The sequence below is a fragment of the Vipera berus genome, assembly GCF_964194415.1.
Source record: "Vipera berus genome assembly, chromosome: Z".
NCBI lineage: Eukaryota > Metazoa > Chordata > Lepidosauria > Squamata > Viperidae > Vipera > Vipera berus.
In genome coordinates, this window is record NC_138205.1 from 37,050,412 (window position 1) to 37,073,036 (window position 22,625).

Here is a 22,625-nt window from a genome sequence, read left to right on the forward strand (position 1 = left end):
GGCGCCGAGGTACGGAGACCTGCCGATGTTTGGGGAGGTTTGGGGAGGTGCGCGCGCACCTCCCCAAACCTCCCCAAACTTCGGCAGGTCTCTGGACGGCGGCGGCGGCTTGGGAGAGGTGCGCGCGCACCACTGCCCGTTCGAAGAGGTGCGCGCGCACCGGGCGGCTGGGAGCCGCAGGAGACGGCTCAAAGAGCCGCATGCGGCTCCGGAGCCGCAGGTTGCCGACCTGTGTGCTAGGCCTACTGTAGGGGGGGGGAGAATTGCTTTTCCTGCCAGGCGTGTTTGGCCTCTCCCCTAGTAACTCTTCAACTCAGTTGAAGGAGCAGGATCCCACCTTCGTTGCCAGTGTTAGATACTGGGTTCATTGCTTCAATGACGAGATGAGGCAAGTGAGTTCAGCAAAGATCATTGTTTATTTGGTTGCAGGCACTGAGCTGAGAAATAGGGCTGCGAATGCAGCAATTTATACCCTGGCCTCTAGGCGGCGGCCAATAGGTTTAAAGCAACCTATTGCCGCCCTAGAAGCAGCCAATGGCGGTGCTGGAGACGGGTTGTCTGAGGAGCTGGGCGCCGTTAGCCAGCTTCCCTGCTTGAGCAATCTTCCAGCAATTAACCCACATGATATTCCCTTAGCAAGACAAAGCCCAATACATTACAGTCTAGGAAAAAGATTTCTCCATGAAATTTCACTGAGTGAAATTCTTCTTCTTAGCCTAACTTACTTCATGTGATAGTGTGAATTGAAGGTAGAAAGAAGGAAGAAATGTGAATATCCCTATCAACTTTCTTCAAAAAGAAGAAGGGTTGAGATAAAAACATACAAATGGGCCAGGCCTATAAATGCTCATTCAGAAGTTAAGTTTCACCCATTTCAATGAACATATTCACAGATAAATGATGGCCTCAGATATGTTACAACTAGCTGATGCTCAAGTTTCTGGAAGTTATAGTCCAAATATATGGAAGGGCTTCTTTCTAGAAAACTGATGCATGTGGTTGCAGATTAACTTTTTAGGATCGCATCTTTTTGGTATTTGTTCCTAGTAAATTAAAGCTCTTTTTCCCCCTTTGGAATCTTTATGTTTTTCATGTAGGATGCTGGAATTATTTATATGTTCATATCCTTCTGGGCATATTTATAGGTTTTTTTACTAGTTTTTCCTTTTATGGTAAAGCAATAGTAAGTGCAAATAGTAACAAAGGGAGGGGTGGAGAAAGGAAGTAAGAAGGGAACATCAAATTTGAAGAAGAGAATATTAGCAACAGATCTTACTGGATGTCAGTTTAACTGGCACATTTTAAAATAAAGTTCAGCAAAATTGGGGACCCAGACCTGGGCAATTAAATAGCCAGGATCTATCAAACATGGAAATAAGCATGAGAACTTCAATCTCCTGATTAGTATATGAGACTCTTCTTCTAGTACAGTACTGTAGTAATGAATCGGGCAACCATGAGTATTCCCATGAGCCACTTGTTTTCACTATCAAATAGATCTCAAAATTCAGACATAGAATTGATTAATAAGAGTGAATCTGTAAACTCTGAACTTGCCTTTGAAACAAGGTTGAGAAGATGAGAATCTCAGTTCAGAAATAAGGCATCACAGGAAGTCACATTATAATGATCAGGATCTCAGTATTTTTCATCCTGTCCTATCAGCATGTTTTTTATTAATTAAATATATCAATCAATATATCAAAATACAAATAAATATTTGTATTTTGTGTTGATTAGTCTTTTCAATCTAGTGCCCATTTTTGTCTCTGCAATTATACTTATATTCAGCTTCTCTAGATACCCAGCCTGGGCTAAATAGAAAATTTAGATCTATATATCTGGGGAGAATACTAATTTGCAGACAACTACCTTAATACATAGGTATGTCAGCATTTGTACATAAAGTTAGAGGAGAAACTTCCATGTTTCTCCTTTTCTGTTTTTTATTTGGATGCAAAATATTGAAGCAGGGACGCGGTGGCTCAGTGGGTTAGGACGCTGAGCTTGTCGATCAGAAGGTCGGCAGTTTGGTGGGTCGAATCCCGAGTGCTGCGTAACAGAGTGAGCACCTGTTACTCGTCCCAGCTTCTGCCAACCTAGCAGTTCGAAAGCACGTAAAAATGCAAGTAGAAAAATAGGGACCACTACGGTGGGAAGGTAACAGCGTTCCGTGCACCTTTGGCGTCTAGTCATGCTGGCCACATGACCACAGAGACATCCTCGGACAAGCCCTGGCTTTTCGGCTTTGAAACGGAGATGAGCCCCTAGAGTCGGAAACGACTAGCATGCATGTGCGGGGGAACCTTTACCTTTACCTAAAATATTGAAGCACATACAAATGAGCATTAAAAAACACTACTCAATGCATATGTTCAGCCCATGAAATAGTATTCAGCATAAGAACTGAGCTCAGAATAATATACTCTTGATTTTTCCATACTCTTACATTGTTTCAGTTATCTAGTTTTCTTTTCTTTTCTTTAAAAAGTACTATTGATATCCTTGCAAATCACTAGTGGATTGGGATCTACTGATATGCATAAATACATATGGACCCCTCCAAGAATTGCTATCATGTAATGGTTATACAAATTTTTCCATAAATACAGATAACTATCTATGGACAGTTCTAGATCTTTGCTACCAATTAATGGTTATCCAGATTTTTGTAGCCCAGTTTTGGAACTCTTACATTAAACCACACTTAACGTAGACTTGCCGATGCCATTCTGCATATTGTAGCTATTTGGTAATAGATTATATGATCCTTGTATTTTTCCAGTATTTATATTTTTTTGAAAGGCTATCCCCTTTCTTAAACTAACACAAGGCAAATCTGCAAGGACAAGCTAGGCTACAACACAATGCAGCATGGTGCAATGTGTAATAATGATGGATAGAGACCTTGAACAATAATCATTGATATGAAAATAGAAAAGTTACAACTATAGACTTGGAATATTTTTCTCAATATGATTTCAGAGAGTATGAGAGAGTATGATTTCAGAAAATATTATTTGTCACTTAAACACAGCAAGTTAAAATGGATTGACCAAAATGACTCATACATCTACCAGCTGTTTTTCGTGCTACTGAAAAAGAAAGATCTCTTCACTTCATCTAGGGCAGGGGTGTCAAACTCAATTTCATTGAGGGCCGCATGAGCATTGCGGTTGCCCTCAGGGGGCCAGGTGGGTATGGCCAGGCTGGGCGTGGCCTACTGGGTGGGCGTGGCCAGAGTGCGTATGGCCTACTGGGTGGGCATGGCCAGCTCTACATCGTTCGCATCAAGGGTGCCTATGGGGGCTTGGGCAGGAGTGGGACAGATCTGAGGGTCTCTGGCAGAAGGAGGGTCTCTGGGCCAGGGCCAAGGCAGTGGGGGCCGTTCCCTCACTGTTTCCAGGATGGTTTCGCGGGCCACATGAAACCACTTCGCGGGCCAGATCTGGCCCCCGGGCCTTGTGTTTGACATGTCTGATCTAGGGTCTTCTACATGGTAATGGAGGGAAGAGAAATGTGCATTAAAAAAATGAAGATTGCACCTGTGACTTCATGATCAAAATCTACCCTTGTGCATATAAAAAGGGACAAGGTTTTGCATGATTACAGCCACCTTCTTCGATTATATATTTATTTATATCACTCCATCTTTAGGACTGTCCATCTTGCATAAGCAACCTTGAGCAGCAAACAATTAAAACGTAATGCAAAACAAAAATAAAACTAGAATAAAATTAATAAAGCAGCTGCCTTTGGATGCCCTAATAAAGCATCTGTACTAACAAAGGTGAGTGTAGGGTATTGTAGTAAGAGCATTCAATGTTAACGAGCAAAACTATGAATCTGAGTTAGTTGAATTGTTGTGGCTAGAGTATAATAGGAACAGCCAAGTTGTGCACTTGGAAAACGGATCTAAAAAGTTCACTGATACCAATTTCATTACCTTAAATTTTTGCCATGTATAGCCATTTATTGCAGTGTTTCAGATCGGTTCGATCTAGTAAGCTCCCGCAAAGCACATCTTTTGTGAATGCTTCTGTATTAATTATAGCTTTAGGACCATGACTTTGTGGTTGTAATCATAGATGCTAATGTCCTCCCTTAACTTGAGAATGATGAGATATTCCAATAATTCTTTTAATCAGTGGAGCAAAGTGCCTGCAGAAGTTGTGAACACTCCAACACTGGAAGTTTTTAAGAAGAGATTGGACAGCCATGAAATGGTATAGGGTTTCCGGCCTGAGCAGGGGTGGGACTAGATGACCTCCAAGGTCCCTTCCAACTTTATTATTATTATTATTATTATTACTCTCTTCAATATTTTTTCAGTACAAAGTGGAGATGATTGCACTGTTAAAAGAGTGGGCTGGATTTAGAACCCTGGCAATTGACCAACTTTGCTATCTTTTAGAATTGCTAGCATTTTCAACTGGCCTCTGGACTAGTGTGGCATCTCTTAAATATGACAGAAATAGATCCACTGCAGACTTTCAATAAGAAGCAGCATAGTATTTCTCACACATATAAACTGTTGAAAAGTACTCAGTGAAGCTTCAAATATTGCCTGACCAAATATTAACCTTCTGGTTTGCAAACATGGAATGGGAGTAGGAGTGGGGGATTCATGTATTTCTAATTCAGTCAGTATTTCAGAAGAATGCTTTGGAACATTTTTGACAAAAGAAAGGAAACAAAAGTTATTTAAATCACATCAAGAAAATTGAGGTCCAATATTGTATATATATATCTAAAGGAAGTTCACCCTACATTTGAAAAGCTCTTCTATAGCTCCAATGCAGGCTACTTGCACTGTATGTGAATAATTAGATCCCAATTGCCTTCATAGCAACCAAAACGTGTAGTTGCAAGGGAATTATTTCAGTGCACATCAGAAGTCTCAATGGATAGCTGGGAAGACAGAGTATATTCCATTGCTTTTTCCCTTGGGTGGCTCTGTTTTGAAATGATGCTTAGAAAGATATCAGTATTCTACATTCTGAGAAAACTATGTTGTAAACTGCATTAACTTAAAATCAGAGATTTTGTTGTGTAACACAACAAAAATCAGAGATTTTGTTGTGTAACACAACAAAAATAAAAGATTTTGTTGTGACTCCAACTCCAGGGTCAGTGCAGGGAATTCAGACTGGAATATTCTCAGGATATGATTTTTCAAAGACATCTAACATTCTAAGCTCACTTTATGAAACTGTTCTACCATCAACTAAAATCCATATTCCTTGCAATGTTAAGTCCATTGAATTTATCTCTTCAGAGGTAGTAGAGAACAGGTTTTGCTTCCCATCAGACAATTGAAGAATGCTATGATATTCCTATCTATAGTTTTCTGGATCTCTTCTTCAAATTAAACAAGACCAGTTACCTTAAAATTTGTTCCTTAGCATACTATCCACTGTTGTGATTAACCTTCCTTTAAATTATAAAGGACATAAGTGAACTGGGTTCACCTAACCCTAACCCAATTCACCTATAATCTTTATAGTTCCTAAGGGCTCAAATTGGACCTAGTAGATAAAGTATATGACTAATGCAGAGTAATGGGAAGCTGTCATTATGCTGTTCTGAGAACTCATATTCCATTAAGGCAACCTGAAATTGCATTAACTATGTTTGCACGTACATCATGTTGCTGATGTACAATAGAGCAAACCAAGCAAATGTACATATTCTAGCTTAATCCAGGTACTATTTTTGCTTCAGAGAGGCGGGGGGGGGGGAAATAAGAAAATAAGAAAGGTCTTTTACTTTTATTTGTATCAAGATTTGTTCATTTAATTCAGGCCATCAAGTACATCAAGGCTATTCCTATATACAATAAAATAAATATATGTAGTACAAGGTATGTCAGTTGTCAAAGGCACAGATCCCAAAGTAATTTTTGATAGAAGATTATTATGAGTATTTAGAACAAAAAATAACTACATCAGATGTTCTTAAAATAAGCTACCTGCTACTGATATATAGAATATTAAGTATAATAGATACATAAATTTCCTATTATAGAGTTGTACATCCCACAGAGTGTTCAATTATTTGGACAAGCACAGTTTTAAATAGCAATATGAAGGAAGATATGGAAGCATTAAAATTATTTTGATTCCCCTTCTCTAATTTGAAAATTGCAGTGTTGATATTTAATATTTTATTGATTGCATGTTTTTCCTTACCATTAGATCCAAAGCAAAATAATGTTAAAAATAGTAAGATTCAAGTAGATTGACTTGCACTGATTTGAATGGGCCTTTAATGGTAGCTGCATCTGGCTCCAACATAATTAATGCATATAACATTTTTAGCAACAGATTTCTCTGATGTACAATATGTACCTTTTTTCTCAGAAGTTGATTGTAGAAATATACTATTTTTTTCCTTCAGAAGGTGATTGTAGAAATACTAAAACTTTTCTGAGTGGTAGAATCCTGTAGATTGAACATCTGCTCAAATAATTTGTATTTAGAGATGAAACCTTTCAATTAGTTGCAACAACTCCTATTTGTGTGATCATAGACCATAACATTGTACTGATACAGTGATCTCACTGAATTGAATGTGGTGGGGATTTCAGCACTTTGAAAGGATTTCTAAAGGGGATTTAAGTTTATTAAGCCTGTTCAGTGTCTTAACCTTGATTTGGTTAGATCTCTGTATTCTAGAAAATCAGTGGAAAATTAACTCTATGTTCATAGCTTACCACAATTTTTGGCAGAGAGCTTACTGGGAAAGCTGGCAGTTTAGGAGCTACTCCTGAAAAAGATCACTTTTATTCTCTGTCAATAAGTGAAATCATATCTCTTTAAACAAACATTTTTACTTCTCTTGATTCATTCTCTTTATTAACTGATAAAGTAGTTTGGATCTTTATCTTCCCTGGGACATTTAAATGATTATTATTTTTATGGCTTTTATATTTTGTAAGTTGCTTCGGTTTCTTTTTTTTGCGTGGGAAAAACAGCACCATATTTTCATCAATCAGTCAATACATATTTTTTTCAGTATAGCGCCTTTTGTTCTGTTTCCTCTGTTCATGATTTTCCTCACTTTCATCTGTTTCTTTCAACAGGAAGGAATATTAATAACATGTTCAATGAGATCGGGATCTTTTTCCCCTCTCCTTGCTAAAGAGGAACGCAGGACTCTTCTGTTTGCCAAGGCTTTAATGCTTTTATTCATTTTCTGTTTCCTACAGTTGTTTGTCCGGCCTTCTCTGGGAATCCCTTGCATAATTTCCTTGAGACATATAACCTATGCACTAATGTTAAATTTTTGATGACTATAGAAAAAAAAAGATTACCACATTTGTTACATTTGCATTTATATGGATTATTAGACTTCTATCTACTCTCTTTTCTATTCCAACATAGAAAATTGCTTGTGTATTTGACCCCAAACTGAATGTTTTTGGGAAGTTCACTGACAAGACGTATAATGAAGATGCTTTCCTCTGTTTTCATTTACAGCAACTATTATTTTGCCTATATAACTAGAAGTTGTATGTAGTTATGATTATAATATTAATTTTTATTAAACAAATTTATATGACTGCCCATGTACCAAAAGGAACTCTAGGCAGCAGACAAGAATAAAAACATAATAATTAAAAACCACTCAAAGTAAAAAAGACAATACTGAACCCCCAATAAATGTCATATCCATAGGTCAAATACATCATGCCTGACCCATTAACTTTCAGGCTACCCACACCTGTGTGAAAACCAGGTCTTCACTGATTTCCTGCAGACCAGTAGGCCCATTGCTAGACTTAATACTTTTCACTCAACAAATCCGGCATCTGGTAAATATTTTGGATTACAGTTTTCAGAACCCATGAGCTTATAGGATTTGATGTCCAAAATTTCTGGTAGACTAATCTTTAATAATTAAGCTGTTTTGCTAAATTTTAGTAACTACTTACAGATTTGGGTAAACTTGGTAGTAACTTGCTGATGAATAAAATTTGTTTTTAATGACACAACAGTAAGGATGTTGTAACAAGTTCCGATTCGTGATACTATAGCAACACTTTAAATATAAAACTACTCAGAAAAAAAGGAATGATGATTTTTTTTTTCAAAGGAGGTTGCAATATAACAGATTAATATCATTAATGATGCTGCAAGCTAAATGCAGCCTCCAGCATGAATTGTAGCCTATCAGCTCCTTGATGACCTTTTGTTTTGTGATATTAAGGAGACCACAAAAATAGGAAACTTACTGAGTAGAATACTGTACATGGCCAGTTGCCTCTATTTAGCTTGGTGGATCACAAATCGTTCAGACTGAAGAACCCTGTTTTAAGAGTCTAAGTCAAATTGCTAAGAGCCTGAATAATACAGGATTGTATTCCATCTTAGATTTATGGCTGAAATAGGAAACTACCAAGCATACCAAGAAAAATATATAGCAACCCAAATTTTATTCTTGAATTTTCTTGTTTCTTCTCTTAGCATGCTATGGAATTGTTCAGGTTCCCACCGGACCGTGGTTCTGTCGAAAATGTGAATCGCAAGAAAGAGCCGCCAGGGTGGTGAGTATACATTGAAAACATGTCAGAAGAACAGAATAAAACTTGCTTAGCCTATGCTAGTTATTATATGGTTAACCACTTAAATGTGAAAGGTGCAGAAATGGAACATGAAAACGGAAGCCTACAACAATTGCTTCACCCTGCATCTGAAGCGTTGGTAGCTCCTGAACATAGAGCCTCTGCAACATTTTTATAGCTGATGTTTGTATTTTTATATAGTTCACCTGCACTCATGTAAGTCAAATTCTAAATGGACTACTTAGAGGGCATACCTCCTATCCATGTTCTATACCCCTGAAAAGCCCCTTTATTTTAGTTACATCCACATTTCTGTCATATTCACCATCTAATGGAAATGTGCATACCTAATTTGGTTTGTTTAAAAGGGAAAGCAGTTTCTTTTTCTTAGGAAATAATTTAAATTTTCGTATGCCAAAGAATCTTTTCAGTTTTTCAGGCCGCCCTGGTCTTGCAGCTATGACAGGCAAGAGTAGAGGAAAGAAATGTTGATTTTTTTTCAGATGACTTTGATTTTTAAAGTCATAAAAAGTCATTCACTTTTACTTGTATTATATCAGTACATTAGCAACATTTCCTACAGATGGTTTAAAAAACCCAGTCACTAAGGTAAAGTAAACAAGAATTGTTATACTCTGTTAAACAAGGGGCAAAAGGCCAAGAAACCTGACTATACAGTACTCAAGACACAAATAAATCCATTGCCATCTACTGGCTAAACTAAGAAAATATTCTTCTACAACTTGTTTCTGCTGAAATAACAACCTCAGCTGGTTCCTTTTAGTCTTTTGTTGGCTACTCCAACTATGCTTGGAGTTGGGGGCAAATCTCATATCTAGCCAGAAGTCTTCTGATGGTATTCCTCTCCTCCCCAGATTTAAAACATGAATGGATTTTGTGTAGATAATGAAATTGTCATGGTGTGATTGACAAGAATGGTCAAAAGTTGTGCTGGCCTCAAAATGGGGAAGGTGTAGTTACATTAGATGCAATCCCTTCATTGACTACAACACCAAACCATTATCTTCTTGGCCACTCAGTGCAGAGAGAGAATGCAAGACTATGAAAGGAGAGAGACATTTCCTGTTCCTGAAGTTATGAAAAATGTGACTTTTGACAGCCTTTAGACCTAGCCCTATATAGAAGCAAAAAAGATAGGGCAGTTGCATATATTATACTTATTACACATTTGGAAAAAAAGATGTGGAACTTCAGAAAAGAGAACAAAAAGGGTTCAAGTTTCTATAACATTGGCATATCCTGATTTGTATGTTAAAGACAAATTTATACAGAATTACTACAATTGAAATACAGAGAAAATTTACCGTATATACTTGAGTATAAGCCGAATTTTTCAGCCCACTTTTTGGGCTGAAAAAATCCACTTCGGCTTATATTCCAGTGAACAAAAAAAAAGAACTTCCACCTGCTGCTTTCGTCAAACATGGACGAAGGCAGCAGCTCTCCAAACGGGCGGCGGCGGTTTGGAGAGCTGCGCGCGCAGCTCCGCCGCCACCTCTGCAAGCCTCCGCTGAGAGAATGGGGCGGTGGAAGCTTGCCACCCATTTTCTCGGCGAAGACTTCTTTCGGGGGATCCAGCCTCTGCCGCCCCCTTCTCTCAGCTGAGAGAATGGGGCAGTGGAGCGCTCCGCCGAGAGAATGGGGTGGCTTGCTGTTGGCGCGGTGCGGCGTGGCAGAGGCTGGATGCCCCGAAAGAAGTCTTCGCCGAGAAAATGGGCGCTGAGACGAGAGAATGAGGCGTTGGAGCGCTCCGCGAAGTATGGGGCGGTGGAAGCTTGCCCACCGCCCCATACTTCGCGGAGCGCTCCAACCGAGAGAATGGGGAGCGCTCCGCCGAGAGAATGGGGTGGCAGCTGAGAGAAGGCAGCTGAGAGAAGGGGGCGGCAGAGGCTGCATCCTCCGAAAGAAGTCTTCGCCGAGAAAATGGGCGCTGAGACGGGAGAATGAGGCGTTGGAGCGCTCCGCGAAGTATGGGGCGGTGGGCAAGCTTCCACCGCCCCATACTTCGTGGAGCGCTCCAACGCCTCATTCTCTCGTCTCAGCGCCCATTTTCTCGGCGAAGACTTCTTTCGGGGCATCCAGCCTCTGCCACGCCGCACCGCGCCAACAGCAAGCCACCCCATTCTCTCGGCGGAGCGCTCCACTGCCCCATTCTCTCAGCGGCTTGCTGCCCCATTCTCTCGACTCGGCAGAGCCCAGCTGAGAAAAGGGGGAGACAGAGGCTGGATCCCCCGAAAGAAGTCTCCACCGAGAAAATGGGCTTGCCCACTGCCCCATACTTCGCGGAGCGCTCCAACGCCTCATTCTCTCGTCTCAGCGCCCATTTTCTCGGCGAAGACTTCTTTCGGGGGATGCAGCCACTGCCGCCCCCTTCTCTCAGCTGCCTTCTCTCAGCTGCCACCCCATTCTCTCGGCGGAGCACTCCCCATTCTCTCGGTTGGAGCGCTCCGCGAAGTATGGGGCGGTGGGCAAGCTTCCACCGCCCCATACTTCGCGGAGCGCTCCAACGCCTCATTCTCTCGTCTCAGCGCCCATTTTCTCGGCAAAGACTTCTTTCGGGGCATCCAGCCTCTGCCACGCCACACCGTGCCAACAGCAAGCCACCCCATTCTCTCGGCGGAGCGCTCCACTGCCCCATTCTCTCAGCGGCTTGCTGCCCCATTCTCTCATCTCGGCAGAGCCCAGCTGAGAAAAGGGGGCGACAGAGGCTGGATCCCCCGAAAGAAGTCTCCACCGAGATGACAGAACGGGGTGGCAAGCTGCCGAGAGAATGGGGCAGTGGAGTGCTCCGCCGAGAGAATGGGGCGGCTTGCTGTTTTCTCGGTGCAGCACGGCAGAGGCTGGATCTCCCGAAAGACGTCTCTGCTGAGATGAGAGAACGGGGTGGCAAGCTGCCGAGAGAATGGGGCGGTGGAGCGCTCCGCTGAGAGAATGGGGTGGTGGAGGCTTGCCGCCCATTCTCTCGGCAGAGACTTCTTTCGCGAGATCCAGCCTCTGCCGTGCTGCACCGAGAGAACAGCAAGCCGCCCCATTCTCTCGGTGGAGCACTCCACCGCCCCATTCTCTCGGTGGCTTGCCACCCCGTTCTCTCATCTCAGCAGAGACGTCTTTCGGGGGATCCAGCCTCCAGCTGCTGCATTTTCCAGCCTCGGCTTATACTTGAGTCAATAACTTTTTCCAGTTTTTTGGGGTAAAATTAGGGGTCTCGGCTTATACTCGAGTCGGCTTATACTCAAGTATATACGGTAATTTTGGGCAGAATGTTGATCACAGGACTTGCATGTGTCTGCTTCTGGCCCAGTTGCAGCAGCAACTTCAAAGCTGCTCCTCTCAATCTTCCTGGTTCTATACTTTTAAATTGGGCATAGATCAGACATTTTAAAGTTGCCACAGTTGAGAAGCACTGGGTCAGATAGTTCTGCCTAAACCAGGATGACCCAGAGAACAGAAGGAAGGAAAGAAGGTTCATTGTGAAGTAGTCTAGCTGGGACATGACAAAGATTGTTTTGTGGGAGGGCTTCATTTGTTAACTAAAATTTCCTTTGAATCAAACTTGATATCCGTAATTTATTATAGGGGGTAATAGTACAGAGGTTATGGGACCTTGCCTTCCTACAGAATAATTTCTGAGTTTCCCATTCTATTCAACAGTCTAGCAAACCTGATGGTCTCCCATCAAGTACTAACCAATCCAAATTTTCATGATTTTTCATGATTATCCCAAATTGATGAGGTCCTGCTATCTAACTGAGGAAGTGGGTTTTGTAAAGAAAAAGAAGAAGAGGACGGTAGTAGTTAAGCAAAGAACTTCAGGATATAAAGAAATATATAGGTAGCCGTGCAGCAAGGAGAAGGTGAAGAAAGAACTGATGCTCATCTGCTTTTTTTGTGTGTGAGCTAAATGGAAGAGGAGCTTAGATGCTCTGGCTTGTTGTGTGTTACTATTTTGATTTACTAGATTTCTGCCTGGTAAAATTAATAACTGCAAGAAGCAGCAGAAAGGAATGAAGTATTTGGTAATCCTAGATAAGATAGATAATAGAAGTAAATATGTCATAAGTAGAAACAAATGCAGTGCTCTAGACCAGCACGCAAAATGGATCTAACTCTGAACCTTAGGAACATTTCTTTATTGTTAGCTAGATGAGTGTAATTGTTGCTTACATTTGTAAGAGTTGAAATGAAATGCTCGTAAGTATTATATCTACAATATTTTCCCAATGGAGGAAGTCTTGCAATGTGGATTCATAAGATGAATTTGTCCCCGGCTACTCCAGGAGAAAGAGATGAGGGGAAAATCCTGCTGTCTGGATTCTTGCTTATTGCAGCTAGTATTTCCCTAACCGATGAGCATGTTCAGAATGGACGTTTTTTATAAAAATGAGAAGCTTCCTTGGAGTAGACCCACTTTGGGCAATGGAGAGGCTTCAGATACAAGAAAGGAAGTTATCTCCATGTTTGTATGTTTGGTATAAGTTGTTATCTTCCTCCTTTACAATCAAGAAATAACCTGTATTTATTACCAGTTAAAAAGGAAAAATGAGTCAATTTCTCATCAATCTGATATATTTCGGTTAAGAATAACATGTATATCAGTACCCTTGCATGAAGATATATCATTTCCCCTTTTTGATTGAAGACAAAGGAAATTCCTCCTAAAAATGAAGAGAAAATAAATATTAAGATTAATTAGAATTAAAACAAACTTTAAAATTTGCCACTTAAAAATGCAACTATCTACTCAAAGGCAAAAATAGAAACCGCAAAAGGCAATATATATTTACAGTCATGGAGAAATAATTCTAAGGGAAAAAAAGATAATGTTTATACTAAATTTTCTACTTGAATGCTCAAAATGCAGTCTCCTAGGTGCAATGAGATATTTCCAAGAGCTCAAATAACAGTAGAAACTAGATAGCAACAAGGTAGACACCAATACTGGTAATATTTTAAGTGCCAGCTATAAAACCAGTTTTGCTGCTCCAGTAAAGAAAGCAAAGACCAATAACTAGTTCAACAGCCTCTATTAAATACACTTACTGAATTGTGGCAATAAGGGTTTCTATGCAGAACTAAAGTAAGCCAACAATAAAGCATAGTAAAAGGTAGCCAGACATGAAAACATCTGTCATATTTCTTAGGGAACCAAACTATTTAAGTATGAAGAATACATAGACACCTATGGCAAAATAATTCACAATATTGGCTCAAGCAATAAGCATTCAGTCTACTTCATGTAAGCTACAACAAAACTTGAAAGGCAAAAATCCTGTACACTTTCTTGTGCAGAAATTGATGCTTTTGATATGGCATCAGCCTTTTTATTTATTTATTATTTATTAATTTGATTTATATACCGCCCTTCTCCCGAAGGACTCAGGGCGGTGTACAGGGCAATAAGATGCAATAAAAATACAATATATAAAAGTTAAAATGAGAATTAAATAGAATATCCCAATTACAATAAAAAGTTAATTAAAATTACAATTAAAATACCCCAAACCCATCAGGCCAGGCCGGCTTGTTCAAATAGGTGTTTTCAGGTCATGGCGGAAAGAGCGAAGGTCAGAAGCCATCCGGAGCTCAACCGGTAAATGATTCCAAAGGTCTGGCGCGCCCACAGAGAACGCCCTCTCCCTGGGGGCTGCCAGCCGACACTCTCTGACCGACGGCATCCTGAGGAGGCCCTCTCTGTGGGAGCGCACTGGACAAAGGGAAGTTGACACCGGCAGCAGGTGCTCCTGTAATTAATCTGGACCCATGCCATTTAGGGCTTTATAGGTCATCACCAGCACCTTGAATCTCACCTGGAGGGCAACTGGAAGCCAATGCAGCTCGTGGAGTAGAGGTGTTACATGGGAGTATCGGGAGACCCCCAACACAACTCGCGCGGCCGCATTCTGCACCAGCTGAAGCCTCCGAGTGGTCCTCAAGGGCAGCCCCATGTACAGAGCATTGCAGTAGTCTAAACGAGAGGTCACGAGTGCATGAGTGACTGTACGCAAAGCATCCCGGTCCAGATAGGGTTGCAACTGGCGCACCAGGCGAACCTGGGCAAAGGCCCCCCTGGTCACAGCTCCAATATGATCTTTCAAGGAGAGCTGTGAATCCAGGAGGACACCCAAGTTGCGAGCCCTATCTACGGGGGGTAATACCTCACCCCACATGGTTAAAGATGGAATAACCTGAATTTCCCGAGATGCCACAATAGAAATCAATCAGATTATGTCCTGATCTGAGTGTAGAATTTTTAATTATGTTGAAATACTTTCATTCCCTTTAGTATCATACACATTTTTATGTTCCTCAATGAAAGTTAAAGAAAAAAAAATCATGTTTGCAAATTTTCCATGTACTGGAAGCGAAGGTGTACAGATATAGTCAGCATTTATATGGTAAAAGCCATCTAGAAGGCAGAAGTTGTCAAAATTGAATGCTGATCTGAAGACACTCTAAGGCATGTCTGGATATATGATAAATCAGTAGTTGATTCATCTAAATGAGATATTATCCATGTTTATTGCAAGACAGTTGAGTTGGTCACATTGTTACAAGTTGGTTTCATATTGCAAACTATGCCTCTTACTATTTCTGAATTATTCACATGGACTTAAATTTTAAGGAATTTGTTACTTATAAATGCCCATTGGGACATTTATTAGTTAATTTAGTCTGTGGAGATTCTCAGTCATCCAGGTCATAGTTGTCCCAAAGGTGCTTTTCCAAAAGGCAACTGTACTGTTTTTTTTCTTTGAGGAGGAAGAAGAAGAAGAAGACATTTTGTTTTTCATCCAAGAAGCTTCATCAATTCTGGCAGGATGGTGGGGGCAATGGAAGGATTAGTTCTGACATGATGAGGGGTTGGGATTGGAAGGATATTTCTTTGTAGTCATCTGGTAGTTAGCACTCTCCCTAAGAACTTTTTAGGATACTTGGGTTTTATTTGCGTGCTCAGGGTCACGCGTATCAGAGTGCAAATGGGGGTGGAATCTATTGAAAGAGAGCTGCTCAGTGTTAACATAAATGGCCTCTTTTACCCCTCCTTCAAACCAATGGTTCTTTATATCCAAAATATGGACTTTGCTGGCTTTGTTTTTTGTTTGTTTATAATAATTGATATAATTATTGATATAAATTGGTATAAATGTGTACCATTTATAAATGATTTTAAATGCAGCTTTTTTATCTTTTACAGAGCTCAAGTGTTAAGCTCTTTCAAAAAGTACTCATAGTTAAGAGAAATAACATGTTTTATGCAGTTATTTCATCTTTCCTCAATTAATAGAGCTTATGTGGTACAAAGAAGGAAAAAAGAAAAAAAAGTGAACATCTACAAGGTTACAAATGGAAACTAGCATTGTTTGGATTTTGTCCCTTCCCCTGGATATGCACACAAATAAAATTCCATGAAATAAGCTGAATGTTTGCACAATACAAGCTTCAAGAAAAAGAAAATACTCCAAGTGCTAGTGAAAATGTGTATATATGTTGTGAGCCAGATTACTTTAGATAAAATCCTTTATCAAAAGCATTACGAAACAAAGCCATGTAAAACAAAGCCATGGGGAACAACTTAAAAATTTTAGTTTATAAAAATAGTCAGCTAACCAAATAAAACAAGGTATTTTACTGTTTGTTATATAACAGAAACACAATTTCAAAATAAATTTAGTGCATTAGGGCAGAAGTTTTTAACTTCAGCAACGAAACCTACTAATTATAAATAAATTCTGGAACCCCTGATTAAGAATATAACTTTACTGAGACAAAATTAGCTGTGTTTGAGAGGTATTATTTATTTATTTGCCCTTAATCTCTCGTGAAATTTCATCCAGGTTCATTCTTGTGTTGAAAAATTCTGCATTACACCATAGGGTTATAGCAGTTACTTCTGGTTATTAGATTCTACATAAAACAAGCACAGATAGTCATTGTTTACTGACCACAATTGGATCAGCAACTCAGAGTCAATAAGTGAAACTATGATTATGCTCATGATTTTATCTGACCTCTTCTCTGCTTTACAGACCTGTGAGGATTGGTTGCAATGTTACTTGTTCATCACCATCGTAATTGCAAACTGTTGCTAAATGAGGAACTCACTAAAGATTATCTGTATTATAAATCACTATGGTGTGTTTGTGTGTGTTCCCACTATTGTATAAAAAACAATATACGGATTTGTCTTGATTCATTTTCTGCTTCCTTAATTCATTTTTTGCTTTCTGCACAAAACAAACTTCACTTAGAAATACCCTATGAAATGGTTCTTTATCTCTATTTTCAGAAATGTTTTGGCTTTTTTTTTCAGAGAAGGAGCAGGAAAAGAGGGCAGAGTACATCAGCCCAGACAGTGCAGGCTATAGAATAACTTTGATCCATTTTTGTTAAATCCTACTGAAGCATCACCCACCCTCCTTTTCCAAATCAGCACAGTCAATTTGTGTCCTACATGCTCAGGCAATACCAACTGTTTCTTAGCCACAGAGAATCTTGAATTAAGCTCAAGTGTAGTTTTGCTGGAAGAATCACTCCACAGCATCGGTTTTGCCGGCTAAAGCTGAGTAACATGATGTATGAAGTAACAATATGGGCATGAATGCTTAGGGAGATGTTACTTACTTCTGAATGTCTACAGCTGTATCATAAATGTCAGAAATAGATAGTTTCCAGATGTGATAAATCCAAGATTACATATTAACAGAATTGGAAGGGACCTTGGAAGTCTTCTAGTCCAACCCCATGCTCAAGCAGGAAACCCATAAGAGAAATGGTTGTCTGGTCTCTTTGTAAAAAAAAACTCCAGTGTTGGAGCACTCACAACTTCTTGAGGCAAGTCATTCCACTGATTAATTGTTCTAAATGTCAGGAAATTTCTCCTAGGTTGGTTCTTTCTTTGATTAATTTTCATCCATCGCATCTTGTTCTGCCTTCAGGTGCTTCAGAGAATAAGTTGACCTCTTCTTTGTGGCAGCCCCTCAAATTTTGGAACACTGCTATCATGTCACTCCTGGTTCTTCTTTTTACTAGACTAGATATATCCCATTCCTGAAACCACTCTTTGTATGTTTTAGCCTCCAGTCCCCTAATCATCTTTGTTGCTCTTCTTTGCAACAAAGAGCTTCTGGAGCAGACATGTCAAACACAAGGCCCGGGGGCCAGATCCGGCCCACGAAGTGGTTTCATGCAGCCCACGAAGCCATCCTGGAAACAATGAGGGAACGGCCCCCCACTGCCTTGGCCCTGGCCCAGAGACCCTCCTTCAGTGAGAGATCCTCAGATCTGTCCCACTCCTGCCCAGGCCCCCATAGGCACCCTTGATGTGAACGATGTAGAGCTGGCCATGCCCACCCAGTAAGGCATACACACTCTGGCCATGCCCACCCAGTAGGCCACGCCCACCCAGGCCATACCCACCCAGCCCCCTGAGAGCAACCACAATGCTGATGTGGCCCTCAATGAAATTGAGTTTGACACCCCTGTAGAGCTTCAACATTTTTTTAATATTGTGGCGACCAAAACTGGATTTAATATTCCAAGTATCAAGTGGTACTAACAAGGTGCTGCTGTTTTTAAAAATTGTAGGAACTTTTATTCTTCATTGTCTTCCCAAAGCCCCTTTGGGAATGTTTGGCTCCATTAGACTAAGCTCAGTTTGCTTTATAAATTAATTGACTCCTGTCCTTGGGAACTGGATTGACTACAAGGCAACTCTTGGGAAAAGTGAGGAGATTTATTGATGGGTTTTATAGTCTTGTTTAAGCAAGGAGTGGATGGGTGAGCTGGCTGGCTGGCTGGCAGAGTGTTTCACCCTTCATGTTTACAGTTTTTTCCTAATCATCTGAAGCAGAGAGGTTGGAAAGGTCTTTTCAATTGCAAATTTCTTGATGTGAATCCACCTACCATACACTGACCCCTGACTCTTGTTCCTCTTTTTTTCCAGCTGTATCTCAAGAGACATGCACATCCTTGTGAGAAACAGGCCTAATTTCTTAAATCCAATTCCTCAATAATCATTCAATGAAAGTTGCCCCCAAAAATCTACCTCCCATTCGTTTCTTGGCCTTTCTTTCAATGTGTATACAGGCTGGTTAGGCCCTATCTAAACCTGTCACTTTTCCTATAGTTTTTTTCCCTTTTGAGGCAGGGATCAAATGATCCATATATGTACAATCTGAGAACCATCCATTGTGGCTAAGATCAAGGCAAAGGATAAGGAAACAAATTCTGGAACGACAGTTCAAAGAGTAAATTTATTTGCCTTACATTGATCCTTGCTCAATTAATACTGATCCCTTGTGTTAAACTGAGTCAAATTAAAATATTGCAGAATTAACAAAATAAGAACGTGTTCAGGTTTAGTTTTAGGGGCACATTGTGATGCAAGTAAGGAGTAGAGCAGGGCTTTTCAACCAGTGGTACGGGTACCACCTGTGGTACATTGGCATCTAGCAGGTGGTATGCGACCATCCTAGAAAAGTGGTAGTGGGGGAGGGGAATGAGCTGCACTGGTGTTAGCACCACAGAAGCCTGAGCGAGAGATGGCTGGAGCTGCAGGGCTGTCAGGGCTCAGCGGAAGAGCCAGGATCAGCGCCAGCCTCCAGCTGGAGCTCAGCACTGATCCTGGCGCTTCTGTTGAGCCCAGAAGAAGCACCAATCAGCTGGAATGTTGCAGCATCAACAGGGTCTTGGCAACTGATTCATATTTATGACGGTCACAGTGTCCCAGGGTCATATATACTGACCAAAACCTGCTGCAACCACCCAGCAAAGGGGGGGGAGTAAAAACCAAACACCCCCTACCCCACCCCCGCTGCCAATCCTCAACAAAAAAGCTCACAACAATGAAAACTTCGGACAGGAGGAAGAGTGCCACCGGGCGGGTAGGCGGGTGTCCTGCTCGGCTGTGGCTTGGGGGGCACTTTTTAAAAAAGTTTTACAGTACATTTTAACTTTATCAATCCCCCCCTCCCCCACCCCTATCTAACCCTCCCTATCCCTCTCCCCCATTCCCCCCTCCCCCCCCAACTTCCCAGAGCTAAATACAGGGTATAAAAACAAAAAACAAACATAAGCATCCATATGCTATCTACAATAAACTATTAATTCTATCACCCTCTAGCTCATATAAAATGATTACAAACAATATTAATATTACAGATAAAAAAAGAAGAAAAACAGAAAAAGGAGCTTTACTCAAATACTAAATAAAATTTCTTAGTCCCATATTATCATATTAATTTTTTTTAAAAAAAAACTTTCATCTACTATTTACCTCTAATTTCTAAACAAATTCTCAATTACGCGCCAAAAGCGCCTATCTCTATTAACCTTATTAATCTCCCACCAGACTGAACTATAATCAAAAATAATTCTTGCATATATCACACCAAATGTCTCACAATTCCAGATCATCCTTAAGTTCAAATAAAAAAAAATTTAGGCAATCTAGCATGACTCATGACACACTTTAAAAAAAAAAAATTTATAATCCAATTAAGTACCCTTTATGTGTAGTAAGTTAAAAAAAGTCAACTTGTTGTTAATTAGGAGCTTGCGTACCCAATCTTAAATTCAGTAAATACTTTTGATCCATAACCCTAATATACGTTTCTTGCAACCAAAAACATCAGTCTTAAATTGTTTTAAATATTGAAAGACTTTCTTTCTGCTCTATGATGAATTTAATCCACTGACATTCTAAATTAGAGATTTAGTCACCAATCTTGACGCCCCAAAGCTTTTGGAGCATGTCTGAAATGGCCCCTGTAACTTCTTTGGACCGCGCCCCTCCCACAGCTTCACTGTAAATACGCTTTGCAGGTTCCATAACTTTCTGCTGGTCTTGCTCCTGCTCTCGTCTCGCTCGTCTTAGGGCGGCACGCGACATCCTCTGCTCTCCAACAGCAACCGATGAGACTGTAACTTGATCCCCTCCAACACCATTCTCCTCTGTCTGTCCATCTGCAACATCTTGAGGCTTTCCCTCACCTTTTGCAGCTTCCAGAAGTAATAGGGGGGTTGCTTTTAACACGTTGCTATAAAAATCACGTGCCTGGGCCACAGTAACCAGACGATGTCTTTTACCTTCATGCATCACCACCAGTCCAACTGGAATCTCCCATCTAAACTTGATATCACATTTCTTAAGTTCCTGTGTAAGAAATGCAAAATCTTTCCTTTTCCTTAAAATCTTTGAAGGAATCTCTTTTAAAACCAGGACCTCTTGCTCAGCAATTACCAATTTAGTATCATAAGCAGCTTGAATGACTTCATCTCTAATTACTCTCTTTGTAAAATAGACCACCACATCTCTGGGTAATTTCCTCTGTCTTGCAATCCATGAATTTACACGAAAAATTTTATCCATGCTTCCCTCAATTTCAGATGCTGGCTGGCCCAATACCACTTCCAAAGCCTCAGAGATCAGCTGCTTTAAATCTTCTTTAGGATTCTCTTTTAAGCCCCTTATTCTAATAGCATACTGGATCTGATAGTACTGAACAAGGCTCAATTCTCCGTCCATTTTATCCCTTATATTTTCATTCTCTAATACCTTTACTTCTAATATAGAGTTCCTTTGACTGAGATCCTTCACTTTTTCCTCCAGCTGTTGCACACATTCAGCTACACTTTCAATTATAGACAGCATGTCTACCCTCATTGCTCTAAACTTCTCTTCCATCTTCTTCTCCAATTTCTCGTCCAGCTTTTTCAACTTTTCATCCATCATATCAGACATTAATTGTGAATGCTTTTCAAAAGCATCTTGTAAATCCTTAAGCGTCAATGCCGGAGGAGGTGCAGAAGAATGCAAAGCTTGCAACGAGGTCTGCTGCACCGGGGAAGACCCGGCACTCCGAGGAGCTTTAGAAGTTTTGGCCGCCATCTTTCCCCACTTTCACTTGTTGCGCACTTTCACTTTAAAGCTATAAAATCCATTGAACTAGAGAGTAAAAATAAAAGTCCACTTCACCATGACCTCCTGTACCGCTCTGCCTGCATCTTGATACTCAAAAGTATTTCCTTCTGGCAGGGGTGGTTGCTAACGCCTGGCTCGGCTCCAAAAATCACGGAGCAGAGACGCTGCGCAGCTCGGAGCAACCCAGGCTTCGGGGGGGCTCGATCCTTCAGCCGCCCAAACTCTCAGCTTAGGCGGCCCCGGAGAGCTCAACCCCTACCTGGGGCCTCACCCCCTCCTCTTCTCCCGAGGAGGGGGCTTCAAATCCATCTAAACAGCTGATCGACGCTGTTTACGATGGATAAACACAGCTGCAGAGCGGACAGCCCGGAGACGGCTGTCTTCGGCGCCGCATCGCCACCGGAAGTCCGGGGGGACACTTTTTTCAGTGCCATTGTAACTTTGAACAGTCACTAAGCGAACTCTTGTAAGTCGAGGACTACTTGTACTTCATCACTTTTTTCCTTTTTTTTTTTTTTGGTCATCAAGTTTTTGACACCTTGCTAGGCAACTGTGGTACTCGGATGTTGCCATATCCTAAAAGTGGTACAATGGGTAAAAAAGTTGAAGAGCCCTGCAGTAGAGTATTTCTAAAAGCAAAAAATTATCCATAACCTTTCTGGTTGAAGATCTACCTGTCACAGTGCTGAAAATAATATTTTTTTTTCAAGCAATATCTTATTCATATTCTTTATTTTAAAATCTGTTTGATTTCTAAGTAGGTATCTAATTTTTATAATCTGTTTGAATTTAATTTCCAGCAAATTTTCTCTAAAATGTGTGATTTAAAATATACTTTCATCCAATTTTCTCACGTTTATAGAACTAAGAGCTGCACTGAAGAAGAACTTTGGATGTTCTTCTTTCTATCTGATCAAGAATAATGAAAATTGTAACTTTCTGGAACTCTGAAAGTTCTGTATCACTGCTAATCTTGGGTCTTTTTTATTTTTATTTTTTTGAATGTACAGAGGTGTGAGCTGTGTCCTCATAAAGATGGAGCACTGAAACGGACTGATAGTGGAGGTGAGCTTACTTTTGAAGATAGCAGGGCAGTCCAGACACCATTTCTCAGTC

The 22,625-nt window shown here is 40.5% G+C and overlaps 1 protein-coding gene across 4 annotated transcripts in view; it reads left to right on the forward strand.

Moving 5' to 3' along the window:
- MLLT6 (MLLT6, PHD finger containing) overlaps positions 1-22,625 on the forward strand; it is a 132,410-nt gene that overhangs the window by 18,604 nt on the left and 91,181 nt on the right. For all 4 annotated transcript variants that reach the window (XR_014028707.1, XM_081346439.1, XM_081346438.1 and 1 more), the window contains exons 2-3: positions 8,469-8,548; positions 22,520-22,574. Coding sequence is in view for 3 of the 4 variants with exons in the window: in XM_081346439.1 (XP_081202565.1) it covers positions 8,469-8,548; positions 22,520-22,574 (135 nt within the window). In the remaining variant the exon portion in view is untranslated. The remainder of the gene's footprint in view (positions 1-8,468; positions 8,549-22,519; positions 22,575-22,625) is intronic.